Genomic DNA, 22,360 nt, shown 5'->3' on the forward strand with positions numbered 1-22,360 from the left:
CCGGAAGGCCAAATAAAGTGCTTTTGCTTTCGCACTGAAACACACAGCGTCTCACTGACATCAACACTACTGCCGTTCCTGAAACCACGCCTTCTTTCTATGCGTGCACATTTGGGCGGCATTATGCTAATATTTCCACATAGTGAGGTAGATATGTGGGGGCGTGTTAGAACGACTTTAAATTACATTCAGAAATTACATAACATAGAAACAATTGATCTTTTTTTGAGTTGGACATAACCTGCAGTTCAGTCATTCCATTCGATTCAGTGAGCTCTGAATCGATTCATCTGACCAATTCAGACTCCTACATTTGATTCAAACAGATTTGATTCAACTGATCCATTAAAAAGAACTACACCAATCAAATCTGACAGCACATTGTGAATTTCATAACATAAAATACCAAACCAAATACTAGATCTTGATCGTTTGCCAATATAGACTACAGTTTAAAAGTTTGAGGTCAGTAAGATTTTTTTTTTGAAAGAAATAATTCTTTCATTCAGCAAGGACACATTCAATTGATAAAAAGTGACAGCAGAGACATTTATCGTGTTAAAAAAAGATTTATATTTCAAATAAATGATGTTCTTTTTAACTTTATGTTCATCATAGAATCCAAAAACATTTATTGTACTTTCCACAAAAATATTAAGCAGCCAGCTGTGATAATAATGAAAAATGAGCTTCAAATCAGCATATTACATTTATTTCTGAAGGATTTCTGAAGTAATGATGTTGAAAAATCAGCTTTGATCACAGGAATAAATTACATATTACAGTATGCTCATTTAGTAACAGTTACTTTAAACTGCAATAATATTTCACAATATTACTGTTGTTGTTTTTTAAATAAATCAAATAAATGCAGACTTGGTGAGCATGAGAGATTTCTTTAAAAAATATTTAACAAATCTTGCCAATTTTTTTTAATGGCAGTGTATTTTCCTAAATAGTGCTGCAGAAAGGCACCTCATCAACATGCTGCTGCTGAAGAGGCCGATTTACAAGCAAGTGCAAGTCTTTAGCCGGTTAAATATACAAGTGTCTCTCCAGGCACGGCTGAGATTGTCTTTATTGAGTAGCTGAGCTGTAGGAGGACACGATCACCATTAGCAGCATGTTTACACTCCTCTGCTCTCTGCAGCATTAACCCTGTAAAGAGCTGAGAGGGAAAACGTTCCGGACACACCAGCTGAGAGACGAGATACGGCTGCCCGCCATCTATCCGCCAGGATAGTGTTTGAATTCCCAGAGGCTAATTACCGGATTCCAAATCAATCCTGCTTTTTAAAGACATCCGCCACAGAAGCCTTCAGAACACAAATGAGAATCTACTGGCTTGCTTTTACCCTATAATCATCTGGCAAGCTTCATGCAAGAGATTATTTTTGCATTTTTGGAAAAAGACCACATGCTCCAGTTGCAGTTTTCTTAAGGCCTATTTGGATTGGACTAGTTTTCCCTGAGGAGGTTTCACAGACATACGTGATTGTAATCCAGTTTAAACGTGATTCATGATGCATCAATACAAAGATCCCAATCCCATCTGAATCAACAAATGACAGACGTCATATTTTAACAACTGTAACTCAAACGTTGTTTTGAGTTTTTCCTTCTTCCGTTTTTAAAAAAATCTCCGTACACATGAAAACGCATGCTATGAAGCACTGTCAAGAGCATGCCAAACCAACAGGTGGTGATATAATCTCAACCATAAAGCCATGTTGGCCAATCAGAAGCCTGAAAAAGTTTCCAGTAGGCAGAGATAACAGCACAGGCTCTGACGCTTTGGCTGTCTACACAATAACACTGCAACCGGAGTTTTTGAAAATCTTCACCTGGCAGGCGTTTTCAAAAATGTTCGGTTTTAGTGAACTGGTGCTGCGTTTGCGTGTGGACGAACGGCCTAACCGTGTAGAAAAAGCTGCAGTTTTAAAAATAACCACATTCGTGTGGACAGGGCCTTAATGCACGGTAAAAGGTAAAAAAAGCAGTAAAATTTCCTGTAAAAAATAGCAGCGCCATGAAAAATACAGCAGTGACATTTTACTTTTTACGGACTAAAATTTACAGTAAAAAAAATAAATAATGATTAAAATAAATAAAAATGTAAATAAGTAAATAAAATAGGATTATAATAAATAAATAGGATTAAATTAAATAAAAATTAGTTTAAATGAAATAAATAAAAATAGGATTAAAATAAAATTGATTGTACTAATGTACTAATGCACATAACTGAAAAACTAAGAAGAAACAATTATTTAAATGAAAAACCATAAAATTTGAAGCGTCCATTCTGGATATGTCAGTTTACATTCTTTACATTACAAAAATGTAATTTACAATAAAAAAAAATCAACGTTAACTATAAAATGACATAAAATGTAAAATACTGGTAAAAGCACTGTTTTTTTAATCTTAAAATGACATTAATGATATAGATCTATTACAGTTATTACAGTAAGGGAGCCAACTGGTTTTTACTGTAGCATTTTACAGTTTTTAACTGTTCAAATGAGAAAAATAATTTTATTTACAGTGTAAACCTGACATGTGCAAAAGCCAGCTGTGTTTAATACCTTCACTGTTGACGCAGCGGACCTGTGGCATCTGTGTTCCCTCTCCACAGTCCATGTCTTCCTCTGGGATACACTCCTCTAGCTTGACCAGCTGCCAGCTAAAACAGCTGGGATCATCACACGGGATGGCCTCCACCAGATGAGGACAGTTCCCCTCGCCACCCGTGGGGTAATTAGTGATCGTACGTCGTCTGAACTTGAAACCTGCAAATAAACATGACACAAAAGGTCTATTAGTTGTCTCTATAACACCTTCTGTAAGTCACAGTTAAAAATGCCACTGGATTAGGACAAAATATCAGTGACATCACTTTTGTCATTTTTAATGACATTTTACCCAATTACTTTAAACCAACTTGTCTTGAGGTGGTTTTTGGTGGATGTGTGACCTTTCGTTGAATTGATTTTTTTCTCAAGAACATGTCCAATTTACATTCCGTCCAAAATGAAAGCAAATAAATGGTTTTCATTAAAAGTAAATAAATAAACAAACACAACCTATTTTTAGGACCTTTTATGACTTATTTTCATTACAATTAAGCAATTATAAAGCAATAAATGAAATTGTTTATCATAAAAAAAAATCAAACCTATTTTTAGGACCTTTTCTGCACATTAGTAGGCTACTTTTTTACTACAATTAAGCAATTGTAAAACAACAACAAAAAATGTTTTTCATTAAAAATAGTCAAACCTATTTTTAGGATTTTTTTTGTACATTCTGACTTTTTTTATTACAACTAGGCAATTGTAAAGCAATAAAATACATTATTTTTCATTTAAAAAATGCAATCTAATTTTAGGACCTTTTTGTACATTCTGACTTTTTCATTACAATTAAGCAAATGTAAAGCAATAAAAATACAGTAGGCCTAATACACAAAAATAAAGTATTTATATAATACATTTGAAAATGCATATAATTATGAGGGCAAATGTGTTTAACTGTCATTAAAATAATGTAAAAATATCTTAATGGCATTAAAAATTGGCCAATTAGTTATAATATATAACAGTAGAGAAATATTAAGACATGTTTGAAACGCGATTTCAGCTGATATGACGTAATGCAGCATCTTGGAGAAATTATTTAAAATAGCGGTTAAATCAAAAGGAAATATTCTATTCTGGCTGTAAAACAGCTCTGTGCCTCAGTAAAATATTGTGTCTCAGTATTTGACACTTCCTTTTCAGTGAATATATTATTGGTTTCAGCAATGTTTACCTTTCTTCACGACGCGTTCATCGCAATTCTCAAAGGTGCAGGGCCCCCAGGCGCCCCACGGGGACACTTCACACTCCACAGGGCACGGGATGTGACACAGCTGCGTGGTACTCGGAGTCGTTCCCTTGCAGAGCCGAACATCTACGGGTTGTGATGCTACAACGCAAACACACGCATTAAAACACTGCGGCAAGACTCCCACATGAGCACCACACTGTCAGACTCTGTTCCATGTTTTGTCTGTGTCTTGCTCCCCAGGTGTTCCTTTCCCATATTTAATTTGTCCCAGGTGTTCCCCATGATGGTTTATTGCTCCCAGGTGTGTCTCGTCATCCCCTCCTCCTGTGTGTGTGTGTGTATAAAATGTGTTCCCAGTCCCAAGTTCTCTGTTCGCTGTTGTACGTCTTCGTGTGAACGTCTTCGTGTGAACGTCTTCCTGTGTATGTCTTCCTGTGAACGTCTTCCTGTGTTCGTCTCCCTTGGTTCCTTGGTGGTAATAAAGTCCTGTTAAACGTATTCTCCAGCGTCTCCTCGTTCCTCGTGTGTGTGCAACGTGACACACACATGACAGACAATTAGCTTTATGTAACTGCAGGAAACAACAAATGGCAACATTAAACACGCTCTGAAGAATCCTGATTCCCTGTTGCATCACAGCAAAGGAAAAACTGGAGAAAACCGGAGATTTCAGCATAATTTGAATGCACATCCCCAACCCGATGTGTTTGTTTATTAAATATTTGGACTAATTTGGTAAAGTTCCCAGTTATAAATAATCTAAAATACGACATATAATGAAATAAAATGACAAATTAAATAAAATAATAAGCAAAATAATAAAAATTAAATAAATTAGAAATGTATAAAAAAATTATAAAATTACATTTATAAAATTAAGGCACAATGATTTGTTTCATGTACTGGTCAATTTTGGAATTTTGGGAACTTTGGTTGTTTTTTTTTTCAGTAGAAAACATCCAAAATACATTTACATGCATTTAAATACTTTTTTTTTGTGCTTATTTTACTGCAATTTATCTGCCAATTTTATTTACAGTACTTATCTTTAAAGTTTGTTTTCTTAAAAAAATATATATATTTTTTTTTGTACAGAGCTTTCCAAAAAACATAGTCAAAATGTATTTTATTTTTGGCTATTGACAGTATTTTCTGATATATCGAGTAAAAAAAAAAACTCTTAATGCAATTGCACGTAATACAAAAAATGTTTGCAATGCTTAAATGTAATTAAATGGGGAAGTATGGTGATATGTATTAGGTGAATTGGTACCCTATTCACCTGGAATGCAATGCAATGAAATGAAATGCAACGAAACGAAAAATTGTGATATCTATGAATTACTTAAAAATGATTAAACAAAACGAAACAAACAAACATAAATAAATAAAGTCCTGTCAGAGGAATAGTCCTCAGATGAGTGTAGAAAATGCCCATGAAAAAGTCTATGGATCCCATCTGGGCCCAGCATGCGTGAAACTGAGATCTTTTTTTCCCTGGAACTATAAAATACAAATTCGGAAACACAAACAAAAGTGGTGCATTAATGTTTTAAAACACGACAGCAAAAACACAGGATTTTGCTGTCGGCTTGATGGGTGACAGGTGACATGTCTGCTGCGTTTGCATCAAAGCGAGGTAAACTCTTCTCGTGGAGCTCTCCATGCTGATATGTGGTGAGTTCTGCTCTCTAGAGAGTTCCAAAACAAAATGCTCTCCACATGCACATTGTCAACTAAAAAGTATGAGAAGACTAAGACACAGACCTTCAAAAAAAAAAAAAATGTGATTGAACTCTGGAAATGGGCATGGGGAATGACAGTTCACCTCGTTCAACTCTTCTGGCGCCGCATGTTCCCCAAATTAATGGAGAGACAGATTTCAGTGTAATGCACCATCATCTAAGTTAACATAACACAGCACAGGTTGTCCTTGTTTACGTGCCAGATGGTCTAGACCTTCTGTGCAAACTTTCTGTCTAATCAAAGTTTGCGGTCTGTGCCTGCTTTGACAAACCCAGGCGGACAGGCTTAGCTTCAAGCATGAGAATGATTTGGTGCTCGGTAGCTGCTTGAAAACAGATGAGAAACCTAAGGTGGCCCTGGTATTTATTAATATACTCGCTTAAGAAAGTTTTAAAGAAAAGCATTTATTTGAAAATGTCTCTACGTCACATTTGATCAGTTGTATACAGTATACTTATCGATTTGCACCATGTTATAGAGTCCATGAAATAAAAGGCAGAAGGGTCTAGTTTAAAAGATCCAAATAAACCAAATACAAACAAAATGCTTCTTTATTTCTTTTGAGGACGAGTGTACAGTAAGGAGCTGTCAGAATGACTGTCATTGTCAATCAATCTCTGTCAGTTGTCTGGTGCCCAGAGGAGAGTGTTGACTAAAGCACAAAGTGTTGCATCAGTATGTAGTCTTGTAATGAGCTCTCCATGGACACAAACGCTTACAAAAATACAGAGAGTAAACAGACTAAGCAAACAAAATATGTAAACATGCTTTAGGCAAAGAGATTTGATCAAACAAAGACCATTATATCAGATGCAAAAAGGAAAGAGAATAAAATAAAAACATGACAATTTAATTTAATAATTTAATACAATATAACATAAATATAATATAAAATATAATTATTAAAATACAATTAAAATGATTAAATTAAATATAAAATAAAAATAATAAAATGAAATAAAATAAAGTTATAGAACTATAAATATGTCACGATGCACATACACGAGGAACGAGGAGACGCTGGAGAATACTTTACCAAGACTTTATTTTCAGGAACCAAGGGAGACGAACTCAGGAAGACGTTTAACAGCGGACCGAGAACTTGGGACTGGGAACACTTTTTATACACAGGAGGAGGGGACGACGAGACACACCTGGGAGCAATGAAAAAATAAGGGAAACACCTGGGACAAATGAACTTAACTAATCAGGGGAGGAACAGGAAACTAACCAAATAAGGGCATGGGAAGGCACATGGGGAGCAGGACACACACAAAACATGGAACAGAGTCTCACAAAATATAGTATATATTAATAATAAAAAATAATAAATGTAATAAAATATAATTAAATTATTAAAAATAAAATAAAATAACAGTTTCTCTTTCAAAGCAATGTTGGTATATTTACATTGAGTTGAAAACTACCCCAAATATTCCTTTTAAGGGGTTAAACATCTTACCTGAGATCTCATAGCTGATAGACAGGAGGGGAGGGACACTAGGCATCTGGCCGTTTGAAGACTGACCTTCTACAAAGCACACAAACTACTGCTAATAAACATCATTCAAGGGAAAATACAAATACAATCACTATTAACTCTATTCTGTGACTATTTCCACAATATTACAGCTTTAAGGGGGTAACGCAGGGCATCTACTATCCTGAGCTGTGACGTCAAAAGCAGCAGGCAAGGGAAAATATAACCATTCAACCTTTAAAGAGTCCTTCAGAAAATACAATACAATGATATCCATTTAATCACAACACACAGGCACTTTTGATATAAAATCATTTTCTGTCATTCTGATGGACTGGGTTGTAAATTTCCCGTCATGCTCTACTCTTTCCTGTCAGTAAAATATGAAAAACTCTTGGTTCTCTCCTTATATTCTTACTCGCACCTCTCGCAGTCTACTTTCACATTTTATTTTCTCAATTTAGTTCACCCAATGCAATAGGCCAGACAACTTATTTCTATATCTGTCAAAACAACACAAAGCATTTTGAATTATCTGTCAATGTTTTTATTGTTTGGTAAGTGACAGAAAAATGTTCAGTTAATGCAACCTCTGGTTATGTCATTTACCAGCAGGGCCAAACTGTTCATGATAACCAGCCAAACCCATTGGTTTGTAATGCCATAAATGAATCACATCTGTCACATTCGGTCCTCCTATAAAGCAGTCATTTTTTTCATAGTAGACTCCAAATATAGCTCTGTCCAATCGAATGTCACGGCAGTTTATTCAGCGTACATCACCTCCATTGACTTTCATTCAGACAGTAATGTGATAATGTGAGGTATAAGCTGGTTAGCTTTTACTTGCGCCCAGATCTCAGCCAGTCAAAAGCCGCAGGATTCCTCCTACACTCTCAAAATCAAGCTTCTTCAATGGATTTTTGCAGCACTTCAGTAAAGAACTCTCTTCTCATCAAGAATCATTCCCATTTTCTGCATCATATGGAACTTAAGGATTCTCATATGGCATTACATAAAACTTAAAGATTCTCTTACAGCATCATAAGGGCTTTGAAATTATTATCTTATGGAATCTAATGGAACTTATAAAGATTCACTTACGGCATCATAAGGAATTTACAATGACTCTCCTATAGAATCAAAGAAAGAAAAGAAAAAAACTAAATAAAGGCATCATTTGAAGCTTATATAGAGTGTCTTATGGAATCAAATGGAACTAAAAGATTATGGAGTCATGAAATTTACAGTAAAAAGATTCTGTTATAGAATTATTTATAATATTAAACTGATATGGAGCCAAATTTTACTTATAGATTCACTAACGGAATTATATGAAACTTACAAAGATTCTCTTGTGGATTCAAATGGAACATATGAAAATTCTATTAGGGAATCAAATGGAATTTATAAAGATTCGCTCATGACTTCATATGAAACTTATATTGTCCTATGGAATCAAATGGAAATTATAAAGATTTGCTTTTGACATCATATGAAACGTTTACAGAGTCTTTTATCAAAATCATATGGAACTCTTTTAGAATCAAATAGAAATGGCACAGATTCACTTATGGCATCATATGAAACTAATAAAGATTCACTTATGGAGTCATGAAATTTACAGTATAAAGATTCTGTTATGGAACTTGATTCTCTTACAGAACCAAATGGAACCTATAAAGATTCAAATGTGACATCATATTAAACTTATAATATTTATATTATTAAACTTATATGGCGCCAAATTGAACTTAAACATTCACTTATGGAATCATATGGAACTTACAAAGATTCTCTTGTGGATTCAAATGGAACATATGAAGCTCCTCTTATGGAATCAAATGGAATTTATATTTATATAAGAATTTATATAAAGATTCTCTTATTAATTCATATGAAACTTATATTCTCTTATGGAATCAAATGGAAATGATAAAGATTCGCTTATGACATGATATGAAACTTTGAAAGAGTCTTTTATGCAATCATATGGAACTTACAAAAATTCTCTTTTAGAATCAAATAGAAATGACAAAGATTCACTTATGGCATCATATGAAACTTATAAAGATTCTCCTATGAAATCAAATGGAAATGATAAGGATTTTCCTATGGCTTTATAGGAAACCTATAAAGATTATTTTTTTGGAACAAATGGAACATTAAGATATTCTTACGACATCATATTAAATGTTTAAAAGTTCCTTTATGGAATCAAATTGGAAGTTCTCCTATGTCATCAAATCCTTTTGGAAACACTTGGTTTTAAGACCAGTGAAGCCACCTGTGGGAAATATTGTTCTGTTTGTGCAGTGTTGTGTTCTTAGAAGGAAATGTAAATGAGCATCACTTCCAGATAGATTTGATGAAGGTTTCATCACATCAAAGAATCTTGAAGCTGACAACATCCTCCCAGGGTGAGAACATCACGACTCCATCAGTTGACTAACGCTCCAGCACATTTTCTCTTTAACTTTCTGCACTGTCTGCGTTCATGTATCTGCTGTCGGCAGAGCAGATTACCCCCCAGTGAAGCGAGGCATCTCCTGCATCGTGCTGATAAGGACACAGATTTCCCAGCATACGCAGCTCCACCAGTGGCCTGTTCTAATAGTGCTTCTTTAACTGGAGCTTTTCATGCAGTCAGCGCTCATCTGCTCTAATGTACGGAGACATGTGCATTACGATAAGTTTCAATGTGCTCGCCTTACAGTTCTGAGCATCAAAAGAGCAAGCAGGAGGGAGAAAGATTAAAAAAAGGTATTTTCCATGAAGACGGGTGGGCCATTAATCGAGAGATGTTGTGCGTGTGTGTGTGTGTGGAGCATGCAAAGAAATGCTGATGCAATATATACAGTAGAGTAAGAGATTTACACACACATGCATGTGGGTGGTGGACAGAGAAAGCAAGGGAAGAGGAGAAGAATGACGGATAGATCCATGTATTCTAGGATTTACATTGTTCTGAGAGGTACAAAAAATGTTTGCAAAGCAACATATAAATCACAAAATGTCATTTTATTATAATAGATACTTTGCAATAAATAAATAATTGATTCAATGTTTTTTCTTATAATAAACTGTTTTCAATTTCAGCATCATATGGAACTCAATGACTCTTCAACGGCATTATATTAAACTGAAGGTTTCTCATATGGAGTCCTATGAAACTTATAAAGATTTGATTATGGCATTTTAAGGAACAAATATTCTGTCATCGTATCAAATGGAAATAGTAAAGATTTGTTTAGTGAATCAAATGGAACTAATGAAGATTTGCTTATGGCATCATATGAAACTTATAAAGATTCTCTTATGGGATCAAATGGAACTTAAAAAGATTCTCTTATAGAATCAACTTGAACTTATAAAGATTTACTTATGGAATTGTATGAAACTTATAAAGATTCACTTATGGCATCATATGAAACTCAAAGACTCTCTTATGGAATCATATGAATCAAAGATTCCCTCATAGCATCAAATAGAACTATAAAGGAAATGCATATAAATTTTTTTCTTATGGAACCAAATGGAATTTTTAAAAGATTTGCTTCTGGCATCATATGAAACATAAATATTATCTTATTATCAAAACTTAAAAAGATTTGGAGGAGTTAGTGAGTGAGTGAGTGAGTGAGTGAGTGAGTGAGTGAGTGAGTGAGAGAGAGTGAGTGAGAGAGAGTGAGAGGGAGAGAGAATTTGAAACAGAACTTTATTTCACAGCCATCTTTACAAACAATTTACCAAATCTATCAGTCAGTCAGTCAGTCAGTCAGTCAATCAATCAATCAATCTTTATCACAGCTCAGGATAGTCACCATAGTGAAGGGTTTGGGACTGAACACATTTTTGCTGTGCTATCAGCTAATCATGGATTTGTTCAGGTGACTCGCTCAACAACAATAAAAGTTTGTCCAGAACTGAATGTCTAAGTAAAAATGTCATACTTCTGATTACTATACACTGTCAAGCAGATACCTGTACCTTGTTTGTCTTTGTTGTTATTGATGTAGCTGAGGAGTTCTGCATTGGCTTGGATGCAGTACACTTCTCTGCCCTGAACACCTCCGCCACACAAACCCGTCTGATTCCCACGCCGCCGGTCCTGCTGGCTGAGCAGCGCGTCAACACGACACTCGCTCCATTCGGTGCTCCGCCAGGCATAACTGAAATTAACGTCAAATACAGGCTATTATGTTCTGAACCTGTGCTTTGGATCAACCATACTGTTGTGATAAATCTCTCCAAACATTTACAAGCAACAATGTCATTCCATTTGGATTGCACGTTACACATGATAAACCAAGAGTATCCAAACAAAACAAACAATAAAATGGATCTTGGAAGAATTTCATAATAAATGTCTGAAATCACAAGACAAATGTTTCTAGTAAAAAAAAAAAAATCACAATATATGAACTTAAATGCATTTTAATTCTACTTCTTAAAACTGTAATGCAAATAGCAATTCAGTAGCCTGTTTACCTACAAATTCAGGAATTTAATTGGAAAATAAAAGCATTTTGACTGGCATACAACTGGATGGATGGATGGATTAATTCATTACATTTATATAGCGCTTTTCTAGGCATTCAAAGCACTTTGCATTGTCAGGGGGTATCTCCTCATCCACCACCAGTGTGCAGCATCCACCTGGATGATGTGACGGCAGCCATAGTGTGCCAGAACACCCACCACACACCAGCTTATTGGTGGAGAGGAGACAGAGTGATGAAGCCAATCAGTAGATATGGGGATTGTTAGGAGGCCATGATGATCAGAGGCCAAATGGGCAAATTTGGCCAGGATACCGAGGTCACACCTCTACTCTTTTCGAAAGACATCCTGGGATTTTTAATGACCACAGAGAGTCAGGACCTCAGTTTAACGTCTCATCAGAAGGATGGTGCTTGTTGACAGTATAGTGTCCCCATCACTATACTGGGGCGCTAGGACCCACACAGACTGCAGGGTGAGCAACCCCTGCTGGCCTCACTAGCACCTCTTCCAGCAGAAACCTAGTTTTCCCAGGAGGTCTCCCATCCAGGTACTGACCAGGCTCAACCCTGCTTAGCTTCAGTGGGTAACCAGTCTTGGGCTACAGGGTGATATGGCTGCCGGCAAATGGATGGATGTATGGATGGATGGATAAGTAGGTGGGTAGGTAGATGGATGAATAAGTGAATTGGTGAATGGATAGAAAGGTAGCTAAGTAGTAGGATGGATGGATGGGTAGATAAGTAGGTGGGTAGGTACGCTGTTGGATAGATGGTTGAATAAGTGAATTGGTGAATGGATAGAAAGGTAGATAAGTAGTAGGATGGATGGATGGATGGATGAATAGATGAATTGGTAAATGAATAGGAAGGTAGATAAGTAGGTGGATAGGTAGGCTGGTGGATAGATGGATGGCTGGATGGATAACAGGTAGGTTGATGAATTGATGGATGAATAGGTATGTAGATTTATAGGTGGGTAGGTTGTTGGATAGATGGATGGATGAATGAGTGAATTGGTGAATGGATAGGAAGGTAGATAAGTATGTGGATAGGTAGGCTGGTGGATGGATGGATGGATGGATGGATGGATGGATGGATGGATGTAAAATAGGTAGGTGCATGGGTGGATGGATAGATCTCTTAAACCTTAAGACACATTTGAATACTGGGGTCTTTTATAGTCTGAAAAGACTTCAGAATCTCCATTCAACCTCCATTTAATCTTATTTCTGTCTTGGAAAAAAATAGCGATATTAAAGAGATGTCATTTTTTATTTCTCTTTCCCACTTTCGCTATAGTGTGAAACAGAATTGCAAAAATCCATTATCTTCTCGAGCTGCCTGTTCATAGTACATGGGAGACTCAGAAAGCATTGTGTGGCCTGTGACGGCGTGCCAGTGCGGGCCATCTGTGAGAGAACGAGATTAGAGCAGCGTCACCGAGCTCTTAAGATCACTTCCATTTGTCAGTGCATCTCTCTTGGCTCGGGAGCACAGAGCAGCCCGATCCGTCTCACCCCGTCTCCATATGCTCATGTGCTGACTCCGACTGGCACCACCGCTCACGCAGAGCAGGGGTCAAGCGGTTCCCGGCAGGGTCTCCCTCTCCACGCCGGCAATTCTCCATGAAGAGCAGAAAGCACTACAGTTCGTCATGCTGAGACGTGACTTCTGTTTTTTTTTAGAGCTTGTTTCATGTACATGCCCGCATGATTGGAAAATCCCAAATGAGATCTCGTTAACATCTCAATTACTTCTCCTTGACAACAGAAGATTAAATCGATCGCGAATTAGCTTAGAGTGTTTCCCAGTTACACAGTTCACCTGCAGCATGTGTCTCTTCTAGAGATTCAGAGGAGATCTCGACAATGTCTCCAATTCTGCTCAGATTTGCCAAGATAACAATAAGAGATTTCAATATGAATTAAAATGCTATCAGACCAAAAATGGTCTGAGCTTCTATTCACATTCATTTTCAACCTATGCTGGAAACATTTAGCAATTCTGCAGCAGTATTTTTTTAGCATCACTGAAATACTATAGTTTTTAATTTCAGTAATTTTGTTGTGTTTTTTGTCATTTTGCTTACATATTTTTTTAATTATTATTTTTATTAATGTTTTAGTTGTTCTTCAAGTGAAAATAAATTAAAGAAAAAATGAAAAAGAAAAAAAAAGAAATGTTGCCTTGGCTTTTATTTTATTTTATTTTATTTTAAATTTCATAATTTTTATTAGTTATCATTTTAGTTAACATTTATTTTATTTAAGTTAATGTTAACATAAAATGATGGTTTTATTTTTAGTCAACTATAATAATCTACAGAATGATATGTTGCTTTTTGCTCTGAATGGCCCCAGAAAGTATGTTCAGTTTTACCTGAAACAGATTAATTTGAATCTGGCAATGTGTATTATGTTGGTTGTTGCACATAATTCAACAGTTCAGAAATTAAATGTTGAGTTTGTTGTGCTAAATGTTTAATGCACTATCGCTTTTGAAAATAATGTACACATGACAAAATATCAGAGATTTAAAAAATGCATTTGCTGAAGCAACCGTGCCATTTTATCTTGTTTCTACACATCTTTGAGCTCTTTTATCATGGCTCATGTTCAACAGACTTGTACCACATTGCTAGTGCAATGCTGTATTTGTTTAAAATCATGCATAAATCATGCACTATGGTAAAGTGTTTTGAGGTCATAACATAGTTTTGTGCAAGGAACCAAGCAAAAGCAAGTCTTTATTAATTGGTAATTTTCCCCGTAATCATAATTTGTGTGAAAAGGAACAAAGTTGTTGGTGTTTTACTGTCTCTCGAGTTCATTTCAGCTGGAAACTGCAGTGAACTACATGTAGAGGTATGTTTTGGGAGTTCTGAAAAATGTACGTAGAGGCACGATTTTCCAGTGTGCCTAGGTTGTTCATTTTATTGCTCTGTACTTTTACTGTATGCCAACAATTGTTTCATTTGTTTCTACTCTGATTTTACTAAAGAAGAATCTTCTGAAACTGTTGAAACTTCAATGACAGGCTTACTAGGAACCACATTATATCATTTGAGTTACGAAAGAGCAACTTCTGAGCAATAATGTTTTCTCTGGGTTGACACATAATGAGATATGACAAGATGACATCATTTTGTTGGAGTACCTCTCATAATATCATCACTCCAATGATGCGATGCATTTTCACACACAAAACCTTGAAAATGGAAACCTTTGATCCCAAACAGAGATACGACTGGCTGTCATGTCTAAATAAGAAAGTGTTATATCTGCAACTCAAAAGCACTCACTCAAACTGACTGTATGAAATCATGCATACAGATATCATAGAGCACAACAAAAGGGATTTTTTTTATAGTCTGACCCTGTCGAGCATTTCTGTGGTACTTACGCAGCGCAGGGCGGCACCCCGTCCCCTTCAGGTTCACAGGCCTGGCTCTCCTCCAGCTGGGGACACTCGGACCCTCCTCCGGTAGGAAGCCGTATCAGCTGTCTGCTGCGGGAGAGTGAGCCCTGAGGAACACTGGGGTCCGAGCAGGTCTTTGAGCAGGAGCCCCACGAGCTCCATTCACTGACCACACAGTCTTTGGGCATCAGGCAGGACTGGTACGTCTCTGGCAGACTCCAGTGGGGACACTGGCTGATACAGGACAGACGAGTAGAAGGACTGGTCAGTCAACATGACAATATAATGATTTTACAGTTATCAAGAAGTTTTTGTTTAGTTTCAGTTGAAGTATTAAAATAACTAAAACTAAATAAACAACCTAAAAACTAAAATGTAATAAAAACTACAAACATTTAAAAAAAAAAAAAAAGACACACAAAACTTACTAAAACTTTGACCAAAATTAAAATGAAAACAGAAAATATAAAAATAAAATATTTCAAAATAAAAATTCTATAACAGTATATCAATGATATTAAAAAAACAACGAAATGCTGAAAAATGAAATATTTGTTTCTTAGAGTAGAAATATTTTTATGAGTGTTATGCAAGAGTTATACCAAATTAAATGACAAACATAAATATTATAATATACAAATATGTTTTTTAATTCATACGATATTTTAAAGTAGATTTTTGCAATTTATTTTTTTGTAAACAAATAATTACAAAATTCGATAAAATTAAATAAATATGACCAATACTTATTTTTATTTTCATCATATTTATTTATTAGAACATTGTGTCTGGGCAAACATCCATTTTATTAAAACAAAACAAAAATAAAAACAAAACATCATAAAAATTCCAGGGGCTCAACTAACAAATAAAAAGCTGTGAACCCCTGATTCCATCACATTACAGTATCACCGCAGTATTTTGTCTTTTAATACTTTAATCACATGCTTTTGGTAACAAACTCAAATCGCAGCTGAACAGCTTTTGTAATTGTTTCAGTGGCCGGTAACTTAATGCTGAGCAGTGAGAATGCAGCAATTTCTCTTAGTCTCTTATTTTCTCTGTAGGCAATGCAGCTGACGAGCTATTACAGCTAATTACAGGCTGCTTCCTTTCCAGCGTAGCTTCATTTAGCAACCGCTCATTTAGGTGCCGCGGCTGCCAAACTCACCTCAGGGCAGCACGGACTCTTAAACACATAAACTTCAAAGCTCCCACTGTTTTCCACCCACTTTAAACCCAGATTAAGATGTCTCGAAACCATTTAAAAATCTGGCAACATAATGACATCATATTGCAGCACAATAACTCTTCCTGAGGTCTAAAAATGATAGTAGCCATAGGTAAACTGTATTTGGCAGAAATAGAGAGCATGCAGTCTGTCGCTGGAATAGCGATTGTGCGTGCTATAAAATAAATGGGGCAATTATCAAGATTGTGACAAGGGCTGGGCAAAATTAAATTAATTAATTAACCAAAATTTGTGATTGGCAGCACTCGGCACCTGGTCGGGAAATGTCACGCCCCTTACCATAGCCGCCTGCGAGCTTCAGCGTAAATATTGCGTCAATATCAAATCAATTTGAGTGCGATTTAAGTTCGTCTGCCTTGGGAAAGCTAGCATGTCTCCGACATAGTGATAACATTCGTTGCCTTCTCTAGTGCAGCTCAACCAGGTCTCGTCCCATTCGTCGATATTTGTGATATTACAAATCCCCGAAAATATGCGTTGTGGTCCAAACGAGTCATTCGTTGTAGTTTTTGAAAAGTGATTTCTGTTAAATAAAATATCTCCTTTTGAAGTAGACTTTGAGCTTTGTAACTTTGCAGATCGTTTTTATGCTCAAACAGCAACATTACAGACTAACTAAAGTTAAAAAAGTGAAAAAGCATAATAGGACCCCTTTAAATGCTAATAGATCTGCTTTAGTGTCTCTCTGTGAGACAGGATGGCCAATTAAGCCTGTGAAAACTCTGCCGTATAGCTGCAGGGATGGAAGATCTCAGCGTGGGATCGCTGTGCTTCCACAGGTGGAGAGGAGAGAGAGTCATAGAGCCAATCAATGTGATGGGGATTATTAGGAGGCCATGATAGACAAGTGCCAGTGGTGGCAAATTTGGCCAGGACACCAGGGTTACACCCCTACTCTTTACGAGAAGTGCCATGGGATTTTTAATGACCACAGAGAGTCAAGACCTCGGTTTAACGTAAGTTAAAAAAGTGAAAAAGCATAATAGGACCCCTTTAAATTTATGAATGAATGATGCATTTATATAGAGCTTTATTGTGTATTGCTGTGCACCCAAAGCACTTTACAATCATGTGGAGGGTCTCTCCTCAACCACCATCAGTGTGCAGCATCCACTTGGATGATACGATGATAGCCACAGGACAACGGTGCCAGAGCGCTCACCACACACTAGCTACAGGTGGAGAGGAGAGAGAGTCATATACTCAACCCTGCTTAGCTTCAGTGGGCAACCAATCTTGGGCTTCAGGGTGATATGGCTGTGGCATATTTATGGTATTTATTAAATGACAAATTTTTGACAATTGGAACTGATTAACGGAAATAAATCACACATATCAACTATCAACACCATGTTTGCTAAAGAAGTTTAAATTAAACATGAAAAAAGTTTCCACAACTTCCATAATGTGATGTATATAACAGGATATTCAACAAGAAAATAAATTTAGGGCGGATTTGACTTTTCCTGAGTGTCAAATTGGTTTCAAGCAGTGTTAATCTGCTGAAATATGCTTTGCTGTACCTCAAACTTCCAAATATTACTAACATGCATTGTTTTTATGCACTGTGTTGCACATTTTTGGTGAGCTGTTATTAACAGCTGCTTGATGGAATGAGGACACCATCATTTCCATTTAAATGAGAATGATGTTTCTCCTTTAATGTAAGAATAACTCAATTGTGGCAATTGAGGAGAGCCTCGCTGCGGCAACAGGAGCATTATGAAGAAGTCCATCAAATCCTAAATAAAGTTAGCAAGAAATACTCAATTAAACAATGCTATTGAATGCATAACACTGAGCAAAGGTATGTGATTTACAGTCTTTGGCTTTCGAGAGCTTGTGTAAAGCCACAAACACAAAGAACTAGCAACAGATGAGATGTCTGGTGAAATATTACACTAAGTACTGCTGGGTTTACTATACTGACAAAAGCAAAGTAATGAAACAGAATAAGAATGGTGTGAACTGTTTCTGTGTGATGGTCTACTGGCTGATCACAGAAAAAGTGTGTTATTTTTCACTTTCTTGAAGAAACAAAACAGCTATGAATATTTCAGGAGCAAAGAGAAACAAGTTAAAGATGAATATTTATTCTCCTGGAGGTATGACGGTTGTTTTTGCAATTCCATACATTACATATATACATTACCATTCAAAAGTTTGGGGTCAGTTTTTTTTTTAAGAAATTAATAATTTTATTTTGCAAGGATGCATTAAATTGTAAAAAAAGTGATGTTTATAATGTTACAAAAAAAATTATAATAAACGGTGTTCTTTTAAACTTTCTATTCATCAAAGAATCCAAAAAAATAAAATATCATGGATTCCCCAAAAATAGCAAGCAGCACAACTGTTTTCAACATTGATAATAATAAGAAATGTTTCTTGAGCAGCATACAGAATTAGAATGATTTCTGAAGGATCATGTGACACTGAAGACAAATCTGCTTTGAATCACAGAAATAAAGTACATTTTACAATATATTCAAATAGAAAACATCTCATTTAAATTATAATAATATTAAATGTTTTTACTTCATTTTTAATAAAATAAACGCAGCCTTGATGAGCATAAATGACTTCAAAAATATGTTTCAAAAATAATCCCACATTTTTGAATGGTGTATTTGACTTTGTGTATTATATGTGACTTTGCTGGATTGCTTTAACCTTGATGTTGGCTATTGAACTGTTTCCATAAACTTAACTTTACCTGCAGATTCCTCAGGCTGAAACGCTCTGAATGTTTTCCTTTCAACTCTTCCTATGTTCCTGAACTCGAACAAATATCAAAGGCCAAACACTGTACGCCTGAGTTACACAGACTATAAGGCTGCGCCAAAACTTTTTAAATAACTACAAAACTCTTGAACATTTAATACTTGGTGGAAAGTGCTGGCACAGATTCCTACCGTGTCACACAATCTGCTGCTGGGGAATATACAGTTGTCATTTCTACTGTTGAAAATAGACATCAAGCGTGGGAGTGCTTTGACAGCACAGCGGAGACCCAGACGAGTCACGCAGGCATCATCCTCTTACTGTCAGCGGCTGACAGAGTGCAGAAATCCCTAGTTTTCACACTCATTTAACCGCTATTAGCCTGACAACCATTAGTGCTACAACAAAAGAGATGCGGCTCAGGAGAAACTAATGCGTAATAGTCTCTTTTAACACATAAACATAAAAATGACCAGGGTTTTTTAATATTAACGGACATACTGCAGATCGAGAAAGCCTCAAGCATAATATAAGCACATTTAAGTTAAAACTGCTCATCCTTAGTATGACAACCTTTTATGGGTAATATTTTACAAGTAATATCCTTCTTATACTTTGAATATGTGAGTGTGCATATCAAATAATCTTGAATTAATTATAATTTCTAAAAATCTATTAAAAATAAAAAAAGGTAAAAATATTTGGGGAGTTGCAATTAATAATAATAATAAATAAAGATGATTAATAATTAATTAATTAATTAATATTGACTTAGTTATATTTATTATTTATAAATATCACATTTTTGTAGAGTTGCACCACAAGATATTTTACAACCTGAACTAATGAAAAGAAAACATTAAAATTCATTTTAATAAATCCAATATGACAAACATGCTCATCATAGAAGAGGTGTATCCAAGTCATTGCACAAATTGCATTTTTAATGCATTTTTAAATAAATGAATAAACATGTTAATTATTATTAATATAATTGATGACATATATTAATATTAATGTAATGATATTTATTAATTCAAAAACTCTTTACGTTTTGGGGAGTCGCACCACATGACATTTTACATCCAAAACTAACAAAAAGGAAAAAAATATAAAAATTAATATTAATAATTCTAATATGGAATCTCATCATAGAAGAGGTGTATCCTATTGTACAAATTGCAATTTTTAAATAAATTAGTATGAATGTTGATTCATTATAATTAATATTAATAATATATAACAGTGATTACTAATAATAAATGACTAAATATTAATATTAACATAGCAGCGTTTATTAGTTTATAAACATCATTAACTTTTGAGGAGTTGCACCATGAAACACTTTAAAACCTGAACTACTCAAAGGAAAATATCAAAATGAATATTAGTAATTCTGACATGAAAAACATGCTCATCACAGAAGACGTGTATCCAAGTCATTGTACAAATTGTCATTTTAAATATATTTTTAATAAATTAATATTAATGTTAATTAATTATAATTCATATTAATAATAAATAACAGTGATTACTAATAATGAATTAATAACTATTAATATTAACATAGCAGCATTTATTAATTTATAAATATCATTAACGTTTGGGGAGTTGCACCATGAAACACATTAAAACCTGAACTACTAAAAAGAAAATATGAAATGAATATTAATAATTCAGAAATGAAAAACATGCTCATCATAGAAGAGGTGTATCCAAGTTATTGTACGTTTATATTACATTATATTTTCAAGTATTTTTGAATAAAGTAATATTAATGCTAATCAATTGTTTAATTATTAATTATTAATACCTTCAAAATTGATTCACAGGTTCTTATTTATTACGTTTTTTTTTTCACACTACAATATAACATGAATATCAGAAAATATAAAAAGTAATAAAAAAAAATAAAAAACACGCATCCAAATCACTGTGCAGATTGCATAGTAAAGTGTTTAACAAATGAATAAATAGGACAAAAAAATTATCTAGTCATTAAGTTAACTGCGTTCACTGTTTAACTCTTGTTTAAGATAAAATGTTGCACTTTCCAGTGGGCAAAAAATCCAGAATCCAGGTTTGTGAAAATCAGTTACTTGGTAATACAGTACACTGAACAGATCAATATTCCACCCCTCACAACCTCATTATTGTCAATAATTTAAGTCAAATGAATATGGTTCTAATGGGAAAAGTCACTAACCTGAGAGACACCGTGCTTCCGTTTCGATGCACACACACTACTTGCCGAGACTGGTAGCCTATTTCCATATTCCAGAGGTCGTCCTCTAGTCGATTCAGCCTGTTGCGGTTCCTTTTGCTCTTGATGAGCTCGCGCATCTCCGGGTCTCGGTTCCCTTTCCTCTCTTTGCCTTTCCGCCGGCGGGCTTGGCGGGCGGTGCGTGAGGGGGCGGCAGAGGAGGTCGGAGGTGATGCTAAAGAAGGCAGCTTGCACTCGCTCCATCCGCCCACTTTCAGACTGAACACCGTCTCTCTGCCCTCGCAGGCCCTCGGCGCGCACGTCTGGAACTCTGTCAGATTGGGGCAAGGAAGCCCACCGAACAGTGGTGGCTCCACGACGGAGCGGACGCGGTTCTGCAGGCCCAGCCCGCAGGTCTTGGAGCACATGGTCCATGGGGTGAACTCGGTCACTACACAGTCTTGAGGGCAAGGAATTAAACAGGCCTGTTCCTGCCGGGGTTTGGGCTCAAAGTACTCACAGATGGCGTGGTCCGCAGTCGAGCCGTCCGCCTTGAGCACACAGTTCACCTCCCGCGTCTGGATGCCCTCTTCGCCCTGCAGGCAAATGCCCGTGCGGCCGGTGCGCAGCGATATGGGAACGCACTGGTTCCACGTGCCCAGCCGCCAGTAATACAGGTCCTTGTGCCAGTCGCAGACGCGGAAGCAGCTCTGTTGGTTGGCCGGCCGTGTGGACTGAAGGCAGTTGGTGTGAAGGGTGGTCCAGCCTTCCACATGAGCACACCACACCGCCCGACTCTGACTGCCTCCTGGACCGCACTCGCTGCCCATACATCTGCCCCACGGACCTGGGAAAAACACACCAGTTAGTGCAAAGTCCCTGAGGAAATGTTACATAATGATGCTGCCTAATAAGATTATTTTAGAAGTTAATGCCATAATGCACTGTGAAGCTTATTTTAGATAGATAGATAGATAGATAGATAGATAGGTAGATAGATAGATAGATAGATAGATAGATAGATAGAATAAAAAACAGGAATATTGTGAAATATTATTATAATTATGTAATTTAAAATAACAGTTTTCTATTTGAATATTTCTTTAAATGTAATTTATTCCTTGTGATGCAAAGCTGCATCATTACTCCATGTCTTCAGTGTCACATGATCCTTCAGAAATCATTCTAATATGCTGAATTGC

General features: G+C 35.9%; 1 protein-coding gene across 1 annotated transcript in view; it reads right to left on the reverse strand.

The window, feature by feature from the left end:
- LOC107688266 (thrombospondin type-1 domain-containing protein 7A-like) overlaps positions 1 to 22,360 on the reverse strand; it is a 92,795-nt gene that overhangs the window by 61,607 nt on the left and 8,828 nt on the right. The window contains exons 2-6 of the mRNA XM_016485889.1: positions 21,162 to 22,005; positions 14,965 to 15,213; positions 11,048 to 11,229; positions 3,814 to 3,969; positions 2,589 to 2,792 (exon numbers count right to left, since the gene is read on the reverse strand). Of these exons, the coding sequence (XP_016341375.1) occupies positions 2,589 to 2,792; positions 3,814 to 3,969; positions 11,048 to 11,229; positions 14,965 to 15,213; positions 21,162 to 22,005 (1,635 nt within the window). The remainder of the gene's footprint in view (positions 1 to 2,588; positions 2,793 to 3,813; positions 3,970 to 11,047; positions 11,230 to 14,964; positions 15,214 to 21,161; positions 22,006 to 22,360) is intronic.

Source organism: Sinocyclocheilus anshuiensis, unplaced genomic scaffold, assembly GCF_001515605.1.
Source record: "Sinocyclocheilus anshuiensis isolate Anshui unplaced genomic scaffold, SAMN03320099.WGS_v1.1 scaffold1162, whole genome shotgun sequence".
NCBI lineage: Eukaryota > Metazoa > Chordata > Actinopteri > Cypriniformes > Cyprinidae > Sinocyclocheilus > Sinocyclocheilus anshuiensis.